This window comes from Siniperca chuatsi, linkage group LG10, assembly GCF_020085105.1.
Source record: "Siniperca chuatsi isolate FFG_IHB_CAS linkage group LG10, ASM2008510v1, whole genome shotgun sequence".
NCBI classification, from domain to species: domain Eukaryota; kingdom Metazoa; phylum Chordata; class Actinopteri; order Centrarchiformes; family Sinipercidae; genus Siniperca; species Siniperca chuatsi.
In genome coordinates this window covers 8,659,677-8,687,176 of record NC_058051.1, presented here as the reverse complement: position 1 = coordinate 8,687,176, position 27,500 = coordinate 8,659,677, and the positions used below count along the sequence as shown (strand labels likewise).

Sequence of the window (27,500 nt, the reverse complement as noted above, 5' to 3'; positions counted from 1 at the left end):
TTCGCTCCCTGTCAGTGCTGGATCGCAGCCGCACCATGTCGTCGCTGCCGCTGGATATCAGCCGCACCCTGGACTCTCCGTCGGACCTCAGCAGCCCCCTGGACCCCCTGCTGGATCGCAGTCAACTTCTTTCCCGGCTGGATCGCAGCAGTTCCCTGAACTCTCTGTTGGATAGCAGCCGACTCGTTTCCCGGCTGGATCGCAGCAGTTCCTTGAACTCTCTGCTGGATCGCAGCCGACTCGTTTCCCGGCTGGATCGCAGCAGCTCCTTACTCCCAGGCCTGAGGTTCCGAAGACAGCACCATGTCCGGAGGTCCAGTTGCCAGTGCCATGTCCTGCTGCCACGCCGGTTCCAGTCCCTGCTGGGTCGCAGCAGCCCCTTGCTCCAGTCCCTGCTGGATCGCAGCAGCCCCTTGGTCCAGAGCCGGCTCCATGTCCAGCCATCCAGCCGCCGGCCCCCTGTCCCGAGGCCCAGCCGCCGGCCCCCTGTCCCGAGGCCCAGCCGCCGGCTCCAGATCCAGCCACCTCACCACCCTGTCTTGATGTCCCGCCGTCGCCGGCTCCCCATCCTGACGTCTCATTGCCAGTCCCCGGCCCCGCTGTACCGCCATTGGTCCCTGAGTGGATGGTCAGGCCTCCAGAAAGGGTCAGTGTCAGTCGCCGGCCTCCAGAAGGGCTCCGGGTTCGCCGCCGGCCTCCAGAAGGGCTCCGGGTTCGCCGCCGGCCTCCAGTGACTCTCCGGGTTCGCCGCCGGCCTCCAGAAGGGCTCCGGGTTCGCCGCCGGCCGGCCTCCAGAAGGGCTCCGGGTTCGCCGCCGGCCTCCAGAAGGGCTCCGTGTTCGTCGCCGGCCCCCGGGCCGTCCGGCCGAGGTCCCCAGCTCCGCACCTGTCCAGCCCCCGGGCCGTCCGCCCGAGGTCCCCACCTCCGCACCTGTCCAGCTCCCGGGCCCCCTCCACCCACCCGGCTTGATTTGGACTGTTGTGAACTTGTTTCAGAAGGGAACGTTTTTGACTTGTTTTGTTTGGGACGTCTGGGAGCCGTCCCTTGAGAGGGGGGTACTGTGGTAGTTTTGGTGTTCACATCACTTCCTGTTTTATTTTATAGTAGTCTTCTTCCCTTGTGTGTCTTGTGTTTTTACTTCCTGTCTGTGTTTTCCCTCCAGTTTTGATTGTTGGTCCTCCCTTGATTGTTTGCACCTGTGTCTCGTTGTCTCACCTCCCCTTGGGTATTTAGTCTGGGTCTTTTCTTTGTTCTGTGTCGGATCATTGTTGTACACATGGTGTTGTTCCTTGCTAAGCCCTGTGATTGTGTTATCTTGGATTCTTTGTTCTCCTGTCTTGTTTGGATTTTGGATTTTGTCTGCTCATTACCTGTCTGCTCACCTCTGCCTGTTCTTGCCTACATTCCACCCAACAATAAACACGGTAGTCATCCAGCTCCTTCCGCTTCCTTGTCATCTGCTTTTGGGTCCACATACACCTGCCTATAGCACCTCGCCATACGACAATGTAAACTTTATCAACCACAGGAGATGTTCGTTTACCATTTTGTCATTGTTCACACAATTTCAGAGTTGTCCTATGTTTATTTGTATTCAGCTGGTTTCCAAAAAAACATGTATATCTTTAAGTTGAAGTTTAGCAGAAGTGTAGAATCTAATCTATCAGCCGGGAGACGCCATGTTGGATTTCAAATCTCACTGTCGTGGCTATGCGATCTCACATCATCTCCTTTCTCTCTCGATATATTTCCACAAATGCAGTTAATTTAATAGTTCTGCAATAGTGTGAGTGACACAGTCAATCACTATCCTAGCACTATGCCCAAAGCTAAGCAGCATATCATTAGCTAACTACATTATTATTTGAGGTTAAGTTACGTTACAAAAAGCAAGCAAGTTCAGGACTGACAAAGCCAATTTGTTACGAGCATTATATCAGAGTTTATGGTAATGTTAGTGGCTCTTTCTTTCTCCTACTAGAGAGGAGAGGACACTGGACCTGATGTATGCTAACGTTAAGGATGCATACAGCTCTTCCCCCCCTCCCCCCTCTGGGTAGGTCAGACCACAACCTGGTTCACCTCAAATCCTGCTATGTGCCTCTGGTTAAAAGGCAGCCTGTGACCACAAGGGCAGTGAGGAGATGGTTAGGGGAGGCCTATGAGACACTGCAGGAATGTTTTGAGGTGACAAACTGGGATGCACTCTGTGAGCCTCATGGAGAGGACATTGACGGGCTCACTGAGTGCATCACTGGCTACATTAACTTCTGTGTGGACTGCAATGTCCCAACCAAGATGGTCCATTGTTATCCAAATAACAAACCCTGGGTAACAAAGGACATCAAGGACATTCTGAATGCCAAGAGGAGGGCCTTTACGGATGGTGATAGGGAGGAGGTGAGGGCAATCCAGGCTGACCTGAAGGTGAAAATCAGGGAAGCCAAGGAGAAGTACAGGAGGAAGCTGGAGAGGAAACTCCAGCAGAACAATATGAGGGAGGTCTGGAGCAGCATGAAGACCATCACTGGCTTCAGACCGACTGGCAGCAGAGGAGCTGAAGGCAACTTGGACAGGGCCAACGAACTGAATCTGTTCTTTAACAGATTCGACACACCGGCTCCTGCTCATCCCCCCTCTAACTCAGCTGCTGTCGGCCCTCAAGCTCCTCTGAGTACTCTGCTCCCCCCTCCCCATCAGGCTAACGGCCCTCTCCAGACCGACGACTCCCCCCCTCCTCCACCTGTAACTTCTGCTGTGTGCCTGACTGCTGACCAGGTGAGAGGACAGCTGATGAGGCTCCACTCAAACAAGGCTGCAGGCCCCGATGGCATTAGCCCCGGGGTGCTAAAAGCCTGTGCCCCCCAGCTTTGTGGAGTCCTTCAGCATGTCTTCAACCTGAGCCTGAGTCTTCAAAGGGTCCCCGTTCTGTGGAAGACATCTTGCCTCGTTCCTGTGCCGAAGACGCCACGCCCCAGTGGCTCCAAGGACTACAGACCGGTGGCACTGACCTCCCACATAATGAAGACCCTGGAGAGACTAGTGCTGGAACAGCTGCGGCCCATGGTCAGACCCCTCCTGGATCCCCTTCAGTTCGCCTACCAGCCCCGGCTGGGAGTTGAGGACGCCATCATCTACCTGCTTAACCGCATCCACACCCACCTGGACAGGCCGGCAAGCACGGGTGAGGATCATGTTTTTTGACTTCTCCAGTGCTTTCAACACCATCCGGCCTGCCCTGCTGGGGGAGAAGCTGGCAGCGATGCAGGTGGATGCCCCCCTTGTGTCCTGGATTGTGGACTACCTGACTGGCAGACCACAGCACGTGCGCCTGCAGCACTGTGTGTCAGACAGCGTGGTCAGCAACACTGGGGCCCCTCAGGGAACTGTCCTCTCTCCCTTCCTCTTCACCATCTACACCACAGACTTCAGCTACCACACAGAGTCCTGCCACCTTCAGAAGTTTTGTGATGACTCTGCTGTGGTGGGATGTATCAGTGGTGGTGAGGAGTCTGAGTACAGGGCTGTGGTGGGGAACTTTGTTTCATGGTGTGAGCAGAACCATCTGCAGCTCAATGCGACAAAGTCAAAGGAGCTGGTTGTGGATCTACGGAGGGCCAAGGCACCAGTGACCCCGGTTTCCATCCAGGGGGTCAGTGTGGACATTGTGGAGGAGCTAGACTTTCCACAATGTCCACACTGACCCCACACTGACCCCATCACATTGAGCTGCAGATGGTTCTGCTCACACCTGGGAGTACACTTAGACAACAAACTGGACTGGACCAAGAACACTCAGGCTGTTTATAGGAAGGGCCAGAGCCGCCTCTATTTTCTGAGGAGGCTGAGGTCCTTCAACATCTGCTGGACGATGCTGAAGATGTTCTATGAGTCTGTGGTGGCCAGTGCCATCCTGTATGCTGTTGCATGCTGGGGCAGCAGGCTAAAGGTAGCGGACGCCAACAGACTCAATAAACTGATCCGCAAGGCCAGTGACATTGTGGGGGTGGAGCTGGACTCTCTGGCAGTGGTGTCAGAGAGGAGGATGCTGGCCAAACTACATGCCATCTTGGACAGTGCCTCCCACCCGCTCCATGACGTCAAGCAAAGGAGCACCTTCAGCGGAAGACTCATCCCACCAAAAAGCACCACAGAGCGCCACAGGAAGTCATTCCTGCCTGTGGCCATCAAACTATTTAACTCCTCCCTCTAAGGGTTAGTCTGTTTGACCCTAGGTCACTAAACTGGACATTGAGCATTACATCTCCGCCATAATTAATAATAAGTGTGCAATATTCTGTGTAATACTTCCGTGCAATATTAGTTTTCCCCTTGTTAGTTTTTATCTTATTTATTGCTACTGAAACTATATACCTCAATTACTCTTCGACAGTACATGCACCTCCGCTTATTAATATTATTTATTACATAAGGAGTTACATTGTATTCTAGACTGTACTTGCATCACCAACCAGTAAACCCACTTGGTACTTGACACTTAGTTTATCTTATACTTATACCGACAGGATACTTAATTTATTTCTGACCTGTTTTATAGTGTTTATTTTTTTCTAGTACTTTCTCCGGTGTGCACTGACGTAAAGACGAGCTACTGTAACAAAGAGTTTCCCTACGGGGATCAATAAAGTATTTCTGATTCTGATTCTGATTCTGATTTGGAGGAATTTACACTCCAGCCACCCCAGCCAAACTGAGACCTGAGATAGAGTTGTTTCCCAACCTCGTCATTAGTCCTCATCCTCAAAGCCTTCTCTCTTGTATAAGTGGAACATGCTGTTTGTCGATACTAACAATAAAGCATAAATCTAACCTTTGTGTTGCTTGTTAGTTAGAATGAAATGACATTGTTCTACCCTGAAGTGCAAGAACAATGCTGCTCCTTATTTTCATGTGTTCTTCTTGGATCATCAGCTGGTGAGAATGCTGACTTTTTACCTGGGACATAAGGCTTTATCCTCATTCTTTTAGAATTGTATCATGTATGTTGCCATCAAGTGCATATTTAAGATCATTTTGCAGTGTTCTTGTTTTAAAAGGTTTAAGCTGAAACTATTAAAAAGTCCACTAGAGATGAAGTTTTCAGCCAACTCATAGTGTTAGTGTCAATAATCCAGCTAGCTACCTACAGCTGATAAAATCTGCCAGTGACCAATCAAAGACCCATTTTTTTCACAAATTACTACAAATTTTGCATGGTAAATCTGCCACAATTATTGTAAACTGCATATATGATGCAAGAATGGAAAGCTTGTCAGGCGTAGCAACAGTAGTTAGCTTAGTAAAGGGTTAACTGCACAAAAATAAATCATTTTCAATTTCTTGTAAATGGCCAAAATATTGGACAAATCAGTCTAACCATCATATTGTCCATTCTTTATTGTTGTTTGGATCACCATTATCTTTCATAAAATGGTTGCTAGTCTTCATGGGGTCCACAGAAAATAATACTAAAAATATCAACACACAACAGTTTAAAAACACAGTATCAATGGAACAAGAAAGGGCAGACCAAACCAAACATAAACATCAGAAAATAATTGAACTGATTCCATAAATGAGAGGGTAAGTAAAACTGTCATATTTAGGCCATTACTAGTTTTTGAGCATTGTGTTTCATTATTCCTTTATTTACCTTTGTTGTCTGTCTGCAAATCATCAAGATAGAAGTCTGTCTGCCGGTTGCCCAGGACAAAGGCCAGGAAGGAGAGGATGAGGGCGTCCAGAATGCCCATGATGGCCAGCATATAGGCCCAGCGTACAGAGCAGTCACCCAGGGAGTATTTCCCCGTCTGCTCCCCACACATGTCACGGATCACCTCGGCGTCCCATCCATCGGGGAAGATCATGCAACCCAGCACTAGGCACACTCCTGCAGGAGAAGCAGGGTTAAAGTGAGAATTGAAATTGGGGAGTGGGATATGTGGGGTATAAAGACAGAGATTAGAGGACAAAGGGATAGAGAGGAGAGTACATGGGAGAGGAAGGATGATGTGAGGAGTAAGGGTGAGGACAAAGAAAAAGGGTACAAGTGAGAGATTCTAAACAACAGAAGGAAAAGATGAAAAGTTGAGGTGGGAAAAAGATAGAAGTAACAAGGAGGAGAAAATTTTGTTGCTGGATTTTCATGTAGTAACAGCAATAAAATTTAGCTTGCATGTAGCATACTGACGGCCTCAAAATTGCAGAGGCCATCAGTTTTCAAAATCATTTTTCAACTTCAACACAGAGAAGACCTGTAAAATGACACCAGTATCTGCACAGAGCAAGTGAATGTTCAACATTGGTTGGTCTACTTTACACCAAAGGATACCAAATAGAGCAGAGAGACTTTTGAACTCATACAGAGTCCAGCTTTTTCTTCATGTCCTTTGATAGTGATAGTGCAGTTACTTCTTTGTAAAAGAGAGATCTTTGTCCTGTAGGCTACCAAGGCTTTGTTCAGACTGCAAGCAAATCAGATTTGTTTCTCAAATCAGATCTTTAAAGCAGACTGTCCGCATTGTTATTTGCCAGTAATCAGGTCGGATTTGTGTGTCCAGACATCACCAACCTATCTGCATGGGTTGCTGTGGTAACGACATAGGCATCAGTAACTACGTTTGCTATGGAGATCCATCATCTGGCCTTCCAAACAATCGCGCTGTCAAGAACTCCTCCATCGCCGAGTTTGTCTGGTGCAACAGAGTTCTGCACCACGACTTGACAGCACGCGGCATGGATTCTGCTCAGCTGCTCCATGGATCTATTATAAGAGCATCCATGAGCCGCTGTGATGCACTTCTATCACTCCAGATTTGACATTGTTGTTGTGTGTTGCGTTGCGAGTGACACAAAAGACACTTTGAAATCCTATTTGAGCGGCCAGAGTGTCAGGACTGAGACTCATCTTTAGATTGGAATTGCATTTCAAACCACCTCCAAATGTGGCTTGGATCCAATTTGCAAAAATCTCATTTCATGTGGTTTTTGGCTGTCCAGACTTTCTAAAATCAATCTGGATACAATCTGGATATGCCATAAAACAGATTTGGGCTGGCAGTCTGAACAAGGCCTAAGACACACCATGTTTTATGAAATTATTATAACTAAGGTTCTTTTTCTCTTGCAGCAACCACCACTAATGCGGCTGTTGGGCCTCACCCATGTGTGGTGAACTAAGGCAGAGGCCTGTATGTGTAACAAAAGGCCTGGACTAGGAAAAATGGTGCCAAACCCCCTCAGGTCCAGGACCCACACATAGTTACACATACATATACACATATATACACACATCTCAAACAACCCAAATAGCGTGGTAGCATAACTAGCTACACTCCATTTGTCTTGAGGACAAAAGAGCGTGTCCTCCATTTTGGATCTGTGTGTGACAACCACCCACGTTGTCACATCCGCCATCTTTCTTGCTTCCCCTCTCTATTGTCCCATGCACATACACCTACTCACACACACACACACCCACGCACACAAGCCCACACTGTACATGCTTGCTGATTGTTGTATGCTTATTGTCTTTAGAATAGATGATAGTGGTTTGTTGGCTGAAGTTATTGATTAGTAATCAGTAAATAAATTCTATTGCACTTTTAAAGAGCAGTTGACTGTGGTTATTTTGTGTAGGCGTTGCATTAACAGCTGGTTGTGATGGTCAGTGCTCGGATTCTCCCTTCGCTGTCCATTGAATATCTGTGGATAACCACATTTTGAGTCTGTTGTTCATGTTTGGTTATTGTTCCCTAATCCCAGGGTGGTGCCCCGTAATTATTAATCCATATTAACAATTTTGATATTAATACTTTTTTAATATTAATATCTTTGATATTTTGCTAAAAACCAAACCTGCCCTACTTTGATCCCAGCACTACCGTTCATACAGCCACAGCTGCAACAAGCGATGGCGCTCCATCTTCTGGAACCACTCCATTTCTTCTTGCGCTATCTCTGTTCCAGCCATCTGCTTGCCTACTGCCAGTCGTAGGGAGCTCTCAGCACCACGCAGTGTGACCCAGCTCAGACCCCCCTCACCTTCACATTCCAGAGAACTCAGGGCAGTAGAATTCGCCTTCGCCTTTTCCCTGTATGGCGACACCATTTGTCCTGTCTTCCCTGACCGTACGGCTGAGCTGGACGACTATCTTTCCATCATCTTGGATTTGACCCTTTGCGGCACGCTCTTCCCTGGTTTGCGACTTGTGCAGGGCCCCTTCACATCCAGCCACCAAATGCATCATTGCTGCTTCTTTACCCGACCCTTTCACCCCACTCGCACATGCTCCACCATCTTTCCACAATGAACAATAAGTGGGATCCAGAAACATGAGGTACATCTAGTTATTTTACAATACTATAGCATTAAAGGTGAAATTGACCTTTAGTACTTGTGGCGATCGACGCTTTTAAGCATGCATGCCCCTGCGTCACCACTCAGATCAGGGGATTTCTATGGCTGTGTTCAAAATCGCATACTAACATACTAAGTATGACGTAAAATTGAGTGCGTTCCAACTGCATAGTATGTAGATTTTGTGTATGCGAGAAATACCCGGATGTATTAGCAAGAAATTTATGAGTATGCAACGTGAGCTTACTGGACATACTCAACTGCCCCAAAATGCATCGAATCTCTTCAGACTGTGCAATGGCGGTAAAATAATTATGGATGGAGAGTGAATATGAAACAGAAGCTACTCAAGACCCAGACAGTTAAGAGGAAAAATGCAGGAGTTCAGTACTGTAAAAAAAATATATTTAACACTAATATTTAATCATTTTGATTTACCTTAAAAATATACTGGAAAATATTAAATTTAGTGGAAGAGGTTAGTTGACTTGTGACAATTTTCATTGAACAGTTGCTGGGGCAGGTAATGTGATCGATAAAGTAATGTGATGCAGAGAAGACTTATTGCTTGAGTACTTCAGTGTGAACAGTCTGCTGGTAATGACATACATGTTTTTTGAGCTGTAAACTAAATTACAATCTGTTAAATGGACTGTACTCATATAGCGCCTTTCTTCTACTCAAAGCGCTGCAACTACCTATCACATTCACCCCATTCATCATCAAAGTAACTAATCATTCACACACCGAAGGCGCAGCTCTCGGGAGCAATTTGGGGTTCAGTGTCTTGCCCAAGGACACTTCAACATGTGGGCTGGGGGAAGCACCACCGACCTTCCGATTGGTGAACGACCCACTCTACCACTAAGCCAGTTGTGTCGGCCCGAGGTTCGTGCCTTTGGTGTGTGAGTGTGTGTGATTAATTAGTTTCTTTGGACTGATGTCAGTTAGCATCTGCCATCTATGTATTAATGTGTGTGAATGGGGTGAATGTGATATGTAGTGTGAAGCGTTTTGAGTAGTCGTAAGACTACAAAGGCGCTATACAAGTACAGTCCATAAACCATTGCAAATCCAAAAACTTCCTACCTAACAATAGTAGTGTGCTTCTTATTGCATTTAACCTTTGTCATTATTATAGTATTTATATAGTTAATAATAATGTTGATTTCATATAGACTGGTGGCTTCTACAGGAGCATATGCTATCATTTCACAATCTCATAGCTCGTGGTAAGTCTACCTTGGATGGTTATGACACACTCTATGCCAGAGTTTCTACTCACCAGAGGAGGTACAGTCCGTCCTAACAGTGACAGCCGATTAGCTTGCCAACCCCTGGCAATGAGCCAAAAAGTTGTTCATAGCTCACTCATTCTACAGAATCAGATTATTCTGCAACTCCCCTATTCAGCAACCCCCTCACTTTGTAAGCCTAAACCCCGAGAAGCCTCCGAGTGGGGGGCTGCCAATATGGCTCCTTTTCGGAGGAGTGTGGCTATTTCCTCTTCCAAGGCCACCAAAAAGAACAAAATGAAGACTTTGGAGTGGCCTAGTCAAAGTCCTGAGCTGAATCCTATTGAGATGCTGTGGCATGACCTTAAAAAGGCAGTTCATGCTCGAAAACCCTCCAATGTGGCTGAATTACAACAATTCTGCAATGATGAGTGGGCAAAATTTCCTCCACAGCGCTGTAAAAGACTCATTGCAAGTTATCACAAACGCTTGATAGCAGTTGTTGCTGCTAAGGGTGGCCCAACCAGTTATTAGGTTTAGGATCAATCACTATTTCACACACAGCCATGAAGGTTTGGATTTTGTTTTCCCTTAATAATAACAACCTTCATTTAAAAACAGCATTTTGTGTTTACTTATGTTATCTTTGACTAATATTTAAATTTGTTTGATGATCTAAAACATTTAAGTGTGACAAACATGCAAAACAATAAGAAATCAGGAAGGGGGCAAACACTTTTTCACATAATTTAGATAATGTGTCTCAGAGGTGTTTGGGGCCAAGTACAATAACTTCAGTTTTGTCTGAGTTTAACATCAGAAAGTTGCAGGTCATCCAGGTCTTTATGTCCTTAAGGCATGCTTGAAGTTTAGTTAAATGGTTAGTTTCATCTGGCTTGATCGATAGATATAATCGGGTATCATCCGCATAACAATGAAAGTTTATGGAGTGTTTCCTAATAACATTGCCTAGAGGAAGCATATATAAGGTGAATAGAATCGGTCCAAGCACAGAACCTTGTGGAACTCTGTGACTACTTTGGCGTGCACGGAGGACTCACCATTAACATATACAAACTGAGATCGATCTGATAGATAGGATTTAAACCAGCTTTAAACCAGTGCAGTTCCTTTAATGCCAACTACATGCTCCAGTATCTGTAATAGGATGTGAAGGTCAATGGTGTCGAACGCAGCACTAAGATCTAACAAGACAAGTACAGTAATTACAGAGACAAGTCCCTTGTCTGATGCAATTAAAAGGCCATTTGTAATTTTCACCAGTGCTGTCTCTGTGCTATGATGCACTCTAAATCCTGACTGCTTTCTCAAGGATCTTAGAAAGAAAGGGAAGGTTAGATATAGGTCTATAGTTGGTATTACAGCTTCTTTAAAGGACTGTGGTACATAGCCTGTTTATAAAGACAGATTGATCATATCCAGTAAAGAGGTGCTAACTAAGGGTAAAACGTCTTTAAGCAGCCTAGCTGGAATGGGGTCTAAGAGACAGGTTGATGGCTTAGATGAATTAATCGTTGAAGTCAGCTGAAGAAGGTTGACAAGAGCAGAGCAGCCAAAACACACTTCAGGCTCTACAGCTGTTTCCAAGGTTCCTGTGTTTGAAGATAAGTCGGCACCGGTTGAAGGCAGGACTTGATGAATTTTTTCTCTAATAGTTAAAATTTCATCATTAAATAAGTGCATGAAGTCGTTACTACTGAGAGCTATAGGAATACATGGTTCAATAGAGCAATGATTCTCTGTCAGCCTGGCTACAGTGCTGAAAAGAAACCTGGGGTTGTTTTTATTTTCCTCTATTAATGATGAGTAGTAGGCCGCTCTGGCAGTACGGAGGGCCTTCCGGTTTGTTTTAAGACTATCTTGGCAGTCTAAAGAAGATTCTTCCAGGTTGTTGGAACGCTATTTCCTTTCAAGTTTTCGTGATGTTTGCTTTAATTTGTGGGTTTGGGGGTTATACCATGGAGCTAACCTTCTTTGTTTTATTATCTTCTTTTTTAGAGGAGCGATAGAATCGAGTGTCGTTCTCAGCGAGCCTGCAGCACTATCAACTAGATGATCAATTTGGGAGGGGCTGTGATTTACATAGGAGTCCTCTGTTATATTGAGACATAACATTGAATTAAATGCAGATGTGATGGCTTACCTGAATCTAGCCACAGCACTATCAGATAGACATCTAGAGTAGGAGTTTTTGCCTAATGGCGTGTAGTCGAGTAATAGCAGTTCAAAAGTTATTAAATAATGGTCCGATAAAGAAGGATTCTGTGGAAAGACTATTAAAAGTTCAATTTTAATGCCATATATCAGAACAAGGTCAGGGGTGTGGTTCAAACAGTAAGTGACTTCATGTACACTCTAACAAAAGCCAATCAAATCTAATAATGAGATAAATGCAGTACTATTTTCAACGTCCACATGAATATTGAAATCACCTACAATAATTACTTTATCTGTTTTATACTTGATAAAAACTCAGGAGCGCGGTACACCATAACAAATAGAATTGGCTGTCGTGTTTACCAGGTTGGGTGTGAAAGACTAAGAACAAGGCTTTCGAATGAGTTAGTTTAGGTTTAGGGTTGATAAATGGGCTTGAGTCGAAGATAGCTGCAACTCCACCTCCTCGGCCAGTGCCTCGAGGAATATGAGTATTAATATGACTGGGCGGAGTACATTCATTTAGGCTAACATATTCTTCATGACCCAGCCAGGTTTCAGTAAGACAAAATAAGTCAATATGATACTCAATGATTAAATCGTACAGCTTTAGATGACAGAGATCTGATGTCCACATTTAATTCTCCTATTTGTTGTGCTATTTCAGCGTTTTTGTTTAGATTTTTATTTATAACTACTCTTCTGTTAACTTTAGATTTCATTCATTTAAGTGGTCGGGGGGCAGAGACAGTCACTAAGGAGTTTTGGGTGGGTAACTGCTCTGGAAGCGCAGAGAAGCGTGTAGGACTGCAACTCTGCCTCCTGGTCTCAACTCTGGGTTGTCATGGTTTAGGTCCACTAATTAACTGGGCCAGATTTCTGGATATGAGAGCTGCTCCATCCAAAGTGGGATGAATGCCGTCTCTCCTAATCAGACCAGGTCTTCCCCAAAAAGTATGCCAATTATCTACAAAGCATCGTTTGCTGGACACCACCTCGACAGCCAGCGGCGGAATGAAGACATGTGGCTACTAACATGTCATCACTGGTCAGGTTTGGCAGGGGCCCAGAGAAAACTGCGGAGCCCAACATTGTCTTTGCATATGTACACACCGACTCAACATTAACTTTAGTGACCTCCGATTGGCCTAATCGGGAGTCGTTACCGCCGACGTGAATAACAATCTTACTATTTTTACATATATCCTTAGCCAGCAGTTTTAAATAGGATTCAACGTCGCCTGCTCTGGCCCCAGGAATACATTTGACTATGGTCGCTGGTGTCGCTAACATCTTGTTTCTCAAAATAAAGCTGCCAATAATCAGAGTTGGTTTCTCAGCGGGTGTGTCGCTGAGTGGGTAGAACTTGTTAGAAACGTGAACAGGTTGGTAGTGAACCCGTGGGCTTCTGCTTAGGGCTATGCTTCCTTTGGACAGTCACCCAGCCTCCCTTGTCGCCTGGGAGACGGCTAACAGGAGCTACCTCTGGTCAGTCCACACCGGCTACTGGGGGCTGGCTAACTACAGCAGCTAATGATTGAGTTCCCATGGTGCGGAACCGCGTTTCCAATTCACTATGCCTCGCCTCCAATGCTACAAATAAACTACATTTATTACATGTACCATTATCACTAAAGGAGGCAGAGGAATAGCTAAACATTTGACACACCGAGCAAGAGAGAGCAGGAGAGTGAGAGGGAGAGAGAGAAGCCATCACTAGCTGCTAAGCTAAAGAACGGTGGCTAGCAAAACTGAATAGCTTGTAAACTGTGGGATTAGCGAGAAAGTCGTTAAAAGAAGGAGAGCTATGAGTGCTTGAGCAGAACTAGTGTAAGTTTATAGCAGATAGTCACTATAATGAACAATCGAACAAAATTAACTGTGATGAGCTAGAGCAGCAGAAATACGCTACTAGTAAAACACAAACACCGGTGACTGGAAATGACACAATACGCTTATCGCAGCACGTCAGCACCAAACGGAAATAAATTGGATTATTGCATGTTCACTTTTTCTCAAATAACACATACATATGTGGAAAATTATAATGCTATTGTGGAATCTTCATCTAAGCCATCAACCTGTCTCTTAGGCTGCTTAAAGACGGTTTACCCTTAATTAGTACTTCTTTACAATCTGACCTTATTAACAAGTTATGTACCACAATCCTTTAAAGTAGCTGTAATTAAACCACTTCTAAAAAAGCCCACTCTTGATCCTGGGGTTTTAGCCAACTATAGACCTATATCTAACCTTCCCTTTCTTTCTAAGATCCTTGAGAAAGCAGTTGCCAATCAGTTGTGTGACTTTCTAAATAACAATAGTTTATTTGAGGATTTTCAGTCAGGATTTAGAGTGCATCATAGCACAGAGACAGCACTGGTGAAAAATATGATCTTTTATTTGCATCGGACAATGGACTTGTCTCTGTACTTGTCTTGTTAGATCTTAGTGCTGCGTTCGACACCATTGACCTTCACATCCTATTACAGAGACTGGAACATGTAATCGGCATTAAAGGAGCTGCACTAAGCTGGTTTAAATCCTATCTATCAGATCAATCTCAGTTTGTAAATGTTAACGGTGAGTCCTCCGTGCACGCCAAAGTTAGTCACGGAGTTCCACAAGGTTCTGTACTTGGACCGATTCTATTCACCTTATATATGCTTCCTCTAGGCAATATTATTAGGAAACACTCCATAAACTTTCATTGCTATGCAGATGATACCCGATTATATCTATCGATCAAGCCAGATGAAACTAACCAGTTAACTAAACTTCAGGCATGCCTTAAGGACATAAAGACCTGGATGACCTGCAATTTTCTGATGTTAAACTCTGACAAAACTGAAGATATTGCACTTGGTCACACCTCCGAGACAAATTATCTAAAGATACAGTTACTCTAGATGGCATTGCCCTGGCCTCCAGCAGCACCGTAAGGAACCTCGGAGTTATCGTTGATCAGGATTTATCCTTTAACTCCCACATGAAACAAACTTCAAGCAGTGCCTTTTTTCACCTACGTAATATTGCAAAAATCAGGCACATCCTGTCTCAAAATGATGCCGAAAAATTAGTGCATGCATTTGTTACTTCTTGGCTGGACTACTGCACTTCCTTATTATCCGGCTGCCCGAATAAGTCCCTTAAGACTCTCCAGTTGATCCAGAATGCTGCGGCACGTGCACTGACAAAAACTAGGAAAAGAGATCATATTTCTCCAATATTAGCTTCTCTGCACTGGCTCCCTATAAAATTTAGAATAGAATTTAAAATCCTTCTCCTAACCTACAAAGCTCTTAATGGTCTGGCACCATTGTATCTTAAAGATCTCATAATACCATATTATCCGACTAGAACACTGTGCTCCCAGGATGCAGGGTTACTTGTGGTTCCTAGAGTCTCCAAAAGTAGAATGGGAGCCAGAGCCTTCAGTTATCAAGCTCCTCTCCTGTGGAATCAGGTCACAGTTTGGGTTCGGGAGGCAGACACCATCTCCACATTTAAGAGTAGGCTAAAGACTTTCCTCTTTGATAAAGCTCATAGTTAGGGCTGACTTGGCTTGAACCATCCCTTAGTTATTCTGCTATAGGTCTAGACTGCCGGGAGACTTCCCATGATGCGCCTCTTTCCGCTCTCCTTCTCTCCCTCTCCATTTGTATGCATTTTTATCCCATTTCTGCATGTTACTAACTCAACATCTTCTCTCTCCTGTAGTTTTGTGCTTTCTCGCTTCTCTCCTCTTTCCTTCTGTCGCTTTCATTAGGTATTTCTGCCTCCGGAGCTGCAGAGTCTGGATCTGTGGTTGTGGGTCACCTGCTGCCCCCGTATTCCTGCTCGACAACTACTACTACAGTTGTTGTTAGTGGCTCTGTTACTGATGCTGACATTATTTTTCCTATAGCTGTCATTCCTATTATAACTCATTTATTAATATTAACACTACAATTACTATTATACTATTTTAAAAAAATTCTTTGCATTGTGCCTCCCTCTAAAGTTCAAAGTTGTAACCCGTTGTACAGTGGACAATATGCAATGCAATAAGAATAACAGCGCCTAGCGCCATTGTTTGCATTTACATTCACATGTCACCACGCTCTTTTGGGGTCAACATGAAAATGTAATCTGTCAGTGCTCTCATCAAGGTGGGTCTTCAGTTAGGACGTCACTTGTTTGAACATCTGTTGCTTTGCCCATGTGCGTAGTCCGCTTGTGACAGAAAGGCGAGAAGGCAGCCGGGCCTCACTGACTACTGGATTAGTGTACAAAATACCACAACTTTATAACTGTATTCACTGATTTTGGTGAAACTAGTGATATGGGGCACTGAATTTGATGAATTTACTATTCATCAGACCACAAATAAGACAAGAATTAGGTTTGAAAAATGATAGACACCTCAGTGTTTCTGGGGGCAGAGCCTCACAGATTACTGTACAAAAAATATATTTATGTTATTATATTAATTTTATTCACAGATTTTGGTGAAACTGGATGATGACAATACTTTATTAGTAATATGATAGTAATAGTCCATTTACCACTATATATTTTAAATCTGGCCCCTGAATGCTAAAGAGACTGTTGTGCTCTTTTTCATCTCACTGTAGTAAGTGGCTGTGGTTTGGCTCTCTCACTTTCTAGGCCTTGGTTTTATCCTTTTACAATAAACAGCAGGCACATATTTATGTTTTAATTAATTTTACATAGTGGGGGTGCCCCAGTAGCTCACCTGGTAGAGTGTGTACCACGTATCAAGGCTGAATCCTTACCACAGCAGCCTGGGTTAGAATCCATCCCGGGCCCTTTGCTGCATGCCATCCCCTCTCTCTCTCCCCTGCCTTTCCTGTCTCTCTCTACTATCACTATCAAATAAAGTGGGGGGGAACAATTTTGCACATGTTCTTTATGTAAAAATGTAGAGCTTGCTATCTATTCAGTCAATGCAAGCATTTTACAGTGATTATTACCAATCTTCTGTTAACAGATTTATCAGTGTATAACAGAAGGAAACACCGCTGCCATGCAACCACATGGAGAATATGGTATGAATGCAGACGCAGGCATGTGCTTAATTCTTGTGCTGCTGGACTTAAGTGCTGCCTTTGACATAATTGATCATGGCTTTCTTTTAGATAGATGGTTATCATCATATTTGTCCAATAGGAAATTCTGTATCAGCATTAATAACTTCATATCAACTATGGTGTGCCTCAAAGTTCAATTCTGGGACCAATACTGTTCTCCTTATATATGCTCCCCATGGGTGATGTTATTCACAGAGATGGGATTTCTTTCAGTGTTATACGGATGACACACAGTTGTACCTCCCTGTCAAGTCCACTGACCTTAGTACGCAGAGTTCTCTGCAGGACTGTAACAGTCTGACATAATAAACTGGATGTCGATAAATTTTCTTCAGCTCAACTCATATAAAACTGAAATCCTTGTTACTGGGCCCCAACACATCACTAAACAAATACTGCTATCTACTGGTAACCTGTCACAACATATCAAGCCTGTTGCAAGAAATCTTGGTGTCCTGTTTGATAGCAATTTATGTTTTGAGCAACATATCACTAACCTTGTCCAATTATGTTTTTATCACCTCAGAAATATTGCAAAAATCTATTTAAAATTTTAGTTATGCATTCTTTTATCTCCTCATGCCTATACGTTGAAACAGTCTGTTCACTTGTCAATCAAAAAACTTTGAAACGACTGCAAACTGTACAGAACTCAGCTGCTAGGCTTTTAACCAGGAACAAGAGGTATGATCACATCACACCTGTTTGTTTGTTTTTTTGGATTGATTTTAAGATTGTATTGATTACGTTTAAGGCTCTTCATTGCCTGGCTCCAGATTAGATCTTAGACCATTTTGTTTTGTAACAGTAAGTGATCTCTAAATAAAGTTTTATTATTTACACATGTATTTCATATTTTTTACAGTCTTCTGATGAGAAGTCTTCATTTTTCATTGCAATAGTAGTTAAAGTGGCACTAAGCAAATATTTTTAGCAATAATGTAGATAATGGATATTTTGCCTCATGTCACTTAATGTGTCTCCTTTCAGCAGATGAGCAAGTTGATTGCAGGCCCTTTCAATGAGACACCACAAAATGGAAGAAATAGTATGTATATCAGTGTAATAAGATTTGAGATTTGAAGATGTGTTTCATGGATTAAGGTTGACACTCAAATTACATTGTCCACCTGTAGGAAACACTGGTAAAAGTTTCCATTTCCACACTGGCCAACTATATTTATCAGAAAGTCTTTTAGAGCTACATTACAAATTTAAGTCTAAAAAGGAATGTGACATGCAGCATGGTGACAAACAGCCACCAAGGTTAGCAATCTGCAGAATATAATTGGGCAAATCTAAGTTTGCCATCAAGCTGTCACTAGCTCTGCAAGCTATTGCAGCTGCAGCATACATAGAATATAAAAAGTTGATATGGTATTTTATCCATTCGGGAAACATATATTGATTATTATATATATCTTGTGTACAAGTTGCTATGGCAACAACCACTTCTTGTTAAAAATTACTGCTTCTTATGGTCTGTTACCACCGCAAAGACAATGTTGAATACACATGTACAAGCAGCACATTCTAAAACCATTATTTGTTGTTGCATTAAGAACCGTTGAATGAAAGCCAGAGTACCTTTCATGGTAGGTTAAAAAGAACATGGGTAATATTCTGTCATAAATACCTGAGAACATATACAGACTTTTTTCACAGACATTTTTGATGTAATTCTGCTTCATCATTTTTTATATTCATGCAGTTGTCTGGCAACAGGAGGTGTGAAGAGGTGTCAATAACCACACCCTGTTGACACATAAATTACAGAAAGAATTGGAGGCGACAAAGTCTTTTTAACGTGGGCAATGATGAGAACCAATCTTTACCTATTAAGCATGTCATCAATGCCTCTTTCGCACATTGATATATTTACAAATTGAAAAGAAGATACTCTGGAGAGATACAGTATAGACTGTAGAGCAACAAAAATGTGGGGAATATCCTAATAATAACGAAATATTTTTGTTTGACATTTTGACTACATCTTTAGAAAATCCAAATTAATCCACAAGCTGTGGATCTGCCATTTGTAGTGGAATAAAATTTTTTTTGCTTTGTAAAAAACCCAACACACATATATGTTTTTTTTGTTCAAAAGAAAAAAAATGTGATTACTCTATACGTAAATATATATAATCATAAATTGACTCTGTTCTTTATTAAAAGTTAACATTTTTTGGACTGCTATCTATTAATATCTACAAAGATCCATATAGCAAAAATTAGAGCAACTTCGTTTTCAGTCAGACATCACTCGATCAAATGTTACAGGTAGAATGGCAACCAGGCATAAGAGTGTTTGGAAGTATTTCGACAAAATATATGAAATGAATGTGCAGTGAAAGCTATGTAACATTAAACTTGTGTATCATAGAACAACTACTTCGATGATTAATCATTTCAGAATAAGAATCAGAAATACTTTATTGATCCCGAGGGGAAACTTTGTCGTTACAGCTGCTCACTATCACGTCAATGCACACTTGAGAATAGAAGGAATGGAGTACTAAGCAAATCAAAAAATAATACACTATAATACAGGTAAGATAAATTAAGTACAAAGTGAATATAAGTATAAAAGTACCAAAGTGGATTTAGAGGTTGACAAGTATGTACGATATAATACAATGCAATAATATAAGGAATAGTGCAATAATGAGTACTGTCAAGTTAAGTGTAGCTTATTAAGATGATTATGGGACAGTGGATATTGCACAAAAGTAATAGAAGTATGAATAAATATCAATAAATAGGGAATTCTAAACTGAAAACAGAGTATATTGTACAGGAGTATACTGCACAATTATTTCAAGTACTGCAGTGATGTTAATGATCCAATGTCCAGTTTAGTGACTTAGGGTCATATAGACTGACACTTAGAGGGAGGAGTTAAAGAGTTTGATGGCCACAGGCAGGAATGACTTCCTGTGGCGCTCTGTGGTGCATTTGGGGGGAATGAGTCTTTCGCTGAAGGTGGGTGGGAGACACTGTCCAAGATGGCATGTAGTTTGGCCAGCATCCTCCTCTCTGACACCACCGCCAGAGAGTCCAGCTCCACCCTCACAATGTCACTGGCCTTACAGATCAGTTTGTTGAGCCTGTTAGCGTCCGCTACCCTCAACCTGCTGCCCCAGCATGCAACAGCATACAGGATAGCACTGGCCACCACAGACTCATAAAACATCCTCAGCATTGTCCGGCAGATGTTGAAGGACCTCAGCCTCCTCAGGAAATAGAGGTTGCTCTGGCCCTTCCTGTAAAGCGCTTGAGTGTTCTTAGCCCAGTCCAGTTTATTGTCCATGTGTACTCCCAGGTACTTGTAATCCTCTACAATATCCACACTGACACCCTGGATGGAAACCGGGGTCACTGGTGCCTTGGCCCTTCGTAGATCTACAACCAGCTATTAGACTTTGTCGCATTGAGCTGCAGATGGTTCTGCTCAACCATGAGACAAAGTTCCCCACCACAGCCCTGTACTCAGACTCATCACCACAGCTTATACATCCCACCACAGCAGAGTCATCACAAAACTTCTGAAGGTGGCAGGACTCTGTGTGGTAGCTGAAGTCTGTGGTGTAGATGGTGAAGAGGAAGGGAGAGAGGGCAGTCCCCTGAGAGGCCCCAGTGTTGCTGACCACACTGTCCGACACACAGTGCTGCAGACACACATGCTGTGGTCTGCCAGTCAGGTAGTCAACAATCCAGGACACGAGGGGGGCACCCACCTGCATCGCTGCCAGCTTCTAATCCAGCAGGGCTGGCCGGATGGTGTTGAAAGCACTGGAGAAGTCAAAAAACATGATCCTCACCGTGCTTGCCGGCTTGTCCAGGTGGGTGTAGATGCGGTTCAGCAGGAAGATGATGGCATCCTCAACTCCCAGCCGGGGCTAGTAGGCGAACTGAAGGGGGTCCAGGAGGGGTCTGACCATGGGCCGCAGCTGTTCCAGCACCAGTCTCTCCAGGGTCTTCATTATGTGGGAGATCAGTGCCACCGGTCTGTAGTCCTTGGAGCCACTGGGACGTGCCGTCTTCAGCACAGGAACAAGGCAAGATGTCTTCCACAGAACAGGGACCCTTTGAAGACTCATATACTGGGAGGCACAGGCTTTTAGCACCCCGGGGCAAATGCCATCGGGGCCTGCAGCCTTGTTTGAGTGGAGTTTCATCAGCTATCCTCTCACCTGGTCAGCAGTCAGGCACACAGCAGAGGTTACAGGCGGGGGACGGGGGAAGTCGTCAGTCTGGAGAGGGCCGTTAGCCTGAAAGCCAGTTGAGGGGGGAGTAGGACTCTCCCAGGAAGATGGAGGAGGGGGGAGCAATGGACTCAGAGGAGTTTGAGGGCGGACAGCAGCTGAGTTAGAGGGGGGATGAGCAGGAGCCGGTGTGTCGAATCTGTTAAAGAACAGATTAAGTTTGTTGGCCCTGTCCAAGCTGCCTTCAACTCCTCTGCTGCCAGTCGGTCCGAAGCCAGTGATGCTCTTCATGCTGCTCCAGACCTTGCTCATGTTGTTCTGCCGGAGTTTCCACTCCAGCTTCCTCCTGCGCTTCTCCTTGGCCTCCCTGATCTTCACCTTCAGGTCAGCCTGGATAGCCTTCACCTTCTCCCTATTACCATCAGCAAAGGCCCTCCATCAGCAAAGGCCCTCCTCTTGGCATTCAGGATGTCCTTGATGTCCTTTGTTACCCACAGTTTGTTATTCAGGTAACAATGGACAATCTTAGTTGGGACATAGCAGTCCACACAGAAGTTAATGTAGCCTGTGATGCACTCAGTAAGCCCATCAATGTCCTCTCCATGAGGCTCACAGAGTGCACCCCAGTTTGTCACTTCAAAACATTCCTGCAGTGTCTCATAGGCCTCCTCTGACCATCTCCTCACTGTCCTTGTGGTCACAGGCTGCCTTTTAACCAGAGGCACATAGCAGGGTTTGAGGTGAACCAGGTTGTGGTCTGACCTAGCCAGGGGAAGAGCTGTATGCGTCCTTAACGTTAGCATACAGCAGGTCCAGTGTCCTATCCTCTCTAGTAGGACAACTCACATACTGGGTGAAATTAGTCAGTGTTGTTGACATGGTTGAAGTCACCCGAGATTAAGTTAAGTCTGGAGTTGTGCTATGGTGGTGTGAATGGCGTTGCACGCCGATGCTGAGTTAGCAGAGGGGGGAATGTAAACAGCCACAACAATGGCATGTGAGAATTCACGTGACAGATAATATGGCCGGAGTCCCACAGCTAACAGTTCAATGTCAGGGCTACAGATACTCTGCTTGTTAGTAACGTGACCAGGGTTACACCATTTGTTGTTGACCAGCACAGCAAGCCCGCCGCCTTTCCGCTTACCGCTCCCAGTGTGATCCCTGTCGGCCCGAACAGTCTTAAAGCTGTCGATGGTCTGGCATATCCTGGTGTAGCCATGTCTCTGAGAAGCACATCAAACTACACTTACGGAACTCTGTCTGACTCCGGGCTAACGCCGTTAGCGCGTCCATTTTATTTGCTTGTGATCTCATGTTGTCCATGATGAGAGAAGGCAGACACGGCTTAAATCTCTTATTCGTAAGACTCTTTTGTCTGGACCCCTCTCTCTTCCCTTGACACTTCGTTCCACCTCTGCATCCTCGGCGTGTCCTCCTCTAGATCTCAGTGGGGACATCGGTTGTCCTGTGCGCCATGCCGCTCGGCGTCAGCGTGATCAGCTGTTCCCTGGTGTAAACAATGCAGCCAAACAGCTGTTCTGCAGCAGTGCCCTGACCCAGTAGCAGGGGGAGAAGTTTCACAGTGAAAAAAAATACCAAAACACTTTCTACTCTCATTTCCGTAAAGAGCGTAGTTGAAATTACACTTCCACAAAAGTTTATTGAAGTTTTGAAGAACAAGGAAATCTAAAAATTGGAAAGTAAGACGATGAGACGGAGCAACAACAACAGGCAGCATGCAAGTTGGCGCATGCGCACTCACTTTCCGCATTAAGCACAATGAGAAAACATTGGAAACAGATAACAGGCAAGCTCTCATCACCTCATTTGCTAGCAAAGTTAGCACATGCTGTTGTAATGTTACCATGGCAGAGAAGATTAGCCAGCTCATCACAAGAATTGTGACTGGAGATATGTTGCCGTGAAGCTTTGTGGAAGGCAAAGGCTTCCGCGAGCTGATGGTGTTTGTTGAGCCAGAGTACAAGCTACCATCGCGGTCAAACAACAACTATGAGAGTGGAGAAGATTTATCAGGAAAGCGCAGTGAAATTGAAGGCTGATCAGCAAAGTGCAGACAAGGTAGCTATTACTACAGATTTGTGGACAGCTCTTACCACAGTGTCATATGTAACCGTCACTTGTCATTTCATTCAGAACTGGGAGTTGAAGACTGCTGTCCTACAGACACACAGTTCTGATGACCGGCACATGGCAGATTGCATAACGGCAAAACTTCAAAGCAGCTGCTGAGGAGTGGGATGTGTTGGAGAAAGTTATTGCGTGTGTCCATGACAATCCACTGCTCTGAAGAGAAAGCAGGTAGAGCAGAACCTGCCGAACCACGGACTAATCCAGTACTGCCACACTTGGTGGAACTCGGTGTGTGAAATGTTTGATCGGCTTCATGAGCAAAGATGGGCAGTGTCAGCGACCCTCTCCGACAGGAACATCACCAAGCTCACCAATGCCAGAACCCTTGGAATGACCGATGACAACTGGCAGACAATCGAGGATATCTTGCCTGCACTTCACTCTTTAAAGTGTGCAACAACAGTCATGTGCAGCATGTCTGTCTCTCCATTTTGCACCCAGTCACCTTCAGCCTGCTATCTAGGCATCTAAACCCAGACGATGGAGAGTCAGCCAAGGTGACTGAGTTCAAGACCACAGTGGCCAACTTCCTGAGAAGTGCGTAGCCCCCGACAGCACAACTGATCCCTTCAGTTACTTGAACCCTAATATACCCATAATAACCATACATTGTAAACTAATACAATTACAAGTCTTTAAATAGTACATTACTGCCATAGGCACTAGGCTACAATGACCCCATCTCGTCATTTAACTAACATCCGAAAAAAATACTCACCTATTCGATTTTATTATAGACTACTGAGCATTAATAGCTAACTTCATGACAGCCTCCCAGAACAGTCGTGCACCAGTGATGTCCAGTCCCAGACAGAGGAACGCCGCCTCCCAAATCACAAGTGTCACAGCACTTGATACATTGTTTGGAGAGGATTACTGCACTGCCAACACCAAGGCCGATCACAACGAGTTGGTGCAGTACTCATTCTAAATCGACTCCGCACTCGCCTCTCCCACGAGCATGTGGACATGTTAATTCTCTTAAAGGCGAATGAATTAATTTATGTCTAAATTAAGCCTATATTGTCTAAAGGTTATGGTTAATTTATGTAAATTGTTGTTGTTGTTGTTGTTTCTAGTAGGCCTATTATTATTTTATTATTATTAATATTGTTTTAACTTCAACATGTATTCATGGCTCATGCTTCCCGATATCCGTGTCTAGGGTTTATTGCGCTGTTGTGCAAAATTCCGTCATTTAAATATTGTTAACTTTTTAATAGATTTTTTCCTATTTATGTTAACTTTGAATTTATGGTTTAATATGCTAGCTGAAGCCTGGTTGTTCAATAAATTAATTTCATATTGCACTTGTTTTCCATTGTTGGCCAATTTACATAAATGTGAAAGCATTAGATAGTAATAGATATTCTTACAAGCTTATAGTCTACGAAATTAACTGTTACACAGGCCAAGGTGCTGCAGACGAAAAAGTAAACCAGCCACAGCTTTTTTATCAGCCAAATTATTTAATTATTGAAATTATTGCAAAATCCTAATGTTTGTGGACATGGTTTTTCTTTATGTAGGCTAATCTCCACAGTCTGTGCAGCGCAGAAAGGTAGGATAACCCTAAACCCTACATTAATTTTTGCTTGGGTGTTCATTTTGGACCCTATTCTGACATTAGATGTTTTTGTGAGTATGAGTACTCTATAATAATTAAATGCGAGTACTCAAATATGGAATTCGCTTAAAATGCCCATACCAAAAAAGAAGTAGACCTTTCAGAGAAGGGCCACAGGAACTCTGGGTCCTCACAGAGCGTGTTTATGACTCACATAAGACTTTCCCCCAGGAACCTCTGCTGTCCCACAATGTTTGCAGAACTCGGGGTCACTAATGAAAAACTGAATGACAATTGCTCGATTTGCGACACACCTGCAAGAACTCACTGAGCATGAACAAATCAGGTTGATAGCCAAAGTATGAAAAAAATGAACCCCTGAACAATAACTGTTTCTTTATGTGAAGAAATGAAATGTGTATGATATTTCTACAAGTATGGTTCATCATTGTATGACTACTCCTCAGTAGCATGTTTCATTAGTGTAGGTCCTTACTTTCCACTCTAATGACATATTTCAAAAGGATTTCAACTGATTTCTTGTTTTCTTAACCTTAACATTAATTAATGTAGTGTGTTTGTAGACTTTTTCAATAGATAATGAAATAGGAAATGTGAATGTGTATTTACATAAATGATTTATAACCTAACCTAAGACGGCAGTGGCGGATGGCCGCCCACCATTGAGTCTGGTTCTGCCCAAGGTTTCTGCCTGTTAAAAGGAAGTTTTTCCTTTTCCTTTCCTTTGTCACTGTCACCAAATGCTTGCTCATGGTGGGATTTGTTGGGTCTCTGTAAATAATATTATAAAGAGTATGGTCTAGACCTGCTCTATAGGAAAAGTGCAATGAGATAACTTGTGTTATGAATTGGTGCTATATAAATAAAATTGAATTGAAAACAAACTGTTAAAGAATGAAACTCTCTTAGCACTCCTAAGTTGCTGCTTACAGCTTAAAGAAGTCTGCTTCAGCTCTGCCCTGCAGCACCTGTGTCCTAATGATACCACCGGTAGGACTGTAATGAAGTTTAGAACACTCATCACAACCAAACCAAGAAAAATGTCATCAGCCTGCTCATGGAAGGAGAGACAAAATAAATCAATTATGGGGATGTGAGATTTGGCATTCGTCTTATTACTGGCTTATGATTCAATTCAGAGTGCGTAAGTGTTTGTGGGCTTGCTGGCCCCCTCCTCCTTTCAACCGTCTGAGAGGAGAGACAGACAGGCAGACATAAGACATTCCTGAGATTCAAAGATTGCTGAAATGTATGGACACAAACGTCTTGATTTATTTTACTATTTATTTGCTGTTACAAGTATATGTACGTATAGCCTATATATAGGGACATATGTAGGTGTATTGTCATAATAACAGCTCTTGTAACATATATTACCATATGATATTTAGTTAACACTGTTACTTACTTATAAGTGGATAATATACTGTTTTATTCATAAAAGGTGGGTAGTACCTTCCAGCAACTGATGAGGCCAAGCTTTTGAACATGGGATAATTAAACTTGTAATAAACTTTATTAATTGTTTAGGAAGAAATTAGAACAAGGAAAGAATTAGGATAAGATAGATCTGGGGAGTGGAGTTAATATTCTAAAGAGTATGGTCTAGACCTGCGCTATAGGAAAAGTGTAATGAGATAACTTGTGTTATGAATTGGCGCTATAAAAATAAAATTGAATTGAAAACAAGCTGTTAAAGAAAGAAACTCTTAGCACACCTAAGTTGCTGCTTACAGCTTAAAGAAGTCTGCTCCAGCTCTGCAGCACCTGCGTCCTAATGATACCACCATTAGGACCGTAACGAAGTTTAGAAGTCTATACACGTGTTGCCATCACAACCAAACCAAGGAAAACGTCATCAGCCTGCTTATGGAAGGAGAGACAGCCGACTCGAACCGAAAACGCCAGAGCCCCTGGGGAGCTCCACACAAGACAGAGAAAACACGTGACAATACTTGGGTTTGAATGCCTCAGAACAGAGCGCCCCTCAGAGAACGGAACTGCTTCTCCTCCCCCCTCCAGAGCAACATCTACCCTGCCCAGCAGAAACTCAGGTGAAACAATTAGGAACAACATTAGGATCTCCCATCAACATTGTTATAATATCTAAATTGCTTCAGGTTATTAATTATTCCTAATAACAATTCCCAACAATCTCCTTTGACTTTCCCAAAATCTCTCAGTTGCTGAACGGTGCATTACTGGTTAATACTAAAGTTTTATCCACTGTCTCTTGTGATTCCACAAATTAAGAGGTCTTACTATCATTCACTGTTTTATCTGGTATACACTGGTCTTCAATCATTTATTAATTGCTCATCTGTATTCATATTGCATTTATTTCATTTGTGTGTCTAGTCATTAGTTATGTGTGTGTAGTTAGTAGTTTATTAGCGACTGTGGCTTAGTGGTAGAGCGGGTCGTCCACCAATCGTGCCTTCGGTGTGTGAATGTGTGTGAATTATTAGTTACTTTGATGAGCAGTTCTGCTATCACTGTATGAATGTGTGTGTGAATGGGGTGAATGTGATATGTAGTTGATTCATTTCTGTGAGTAGTCAGAAAGACTAGAAAGGCGCTATATAAGTACAGTCCATTTACCATTTATTTTGTGTGTAAGTAGTAGTTTAATAAACCTTTCATTCATGAAGAACTTGATTATTATGTGCTTTGTGTGTATTAAGTATT

The 27,500-nt window shown here is 43.5% G+C and overlaps 1 protein-coding gene across 3 annotated transcripts in view; it reads right to left on the bottom strand.

Annotated features, from left to right (window-relative positions):
- LOC122882935 (LHFPL tetraspan subfamily member 4 protein-like) overlaps positions 1–27,500 on the bottom strand; it is a 60,323-nt gene that overhangs the window by 10,834 nt on the left and 21,989 nt on the right. For all 3 annotated transcript variants that reach the window (XM_044210911.1, XM_044210910.1, XM_044210909.1), the window contains one exon: positions 5,654–5,890. In XM_044210911.1, coding sequence (XP_044066846.1) covers positions 5,654–5,890 — 237 coding nt within the window. The remainder of the gene's footprint in view (positions 1–5,653; positions 5,891–27,500) is intronic.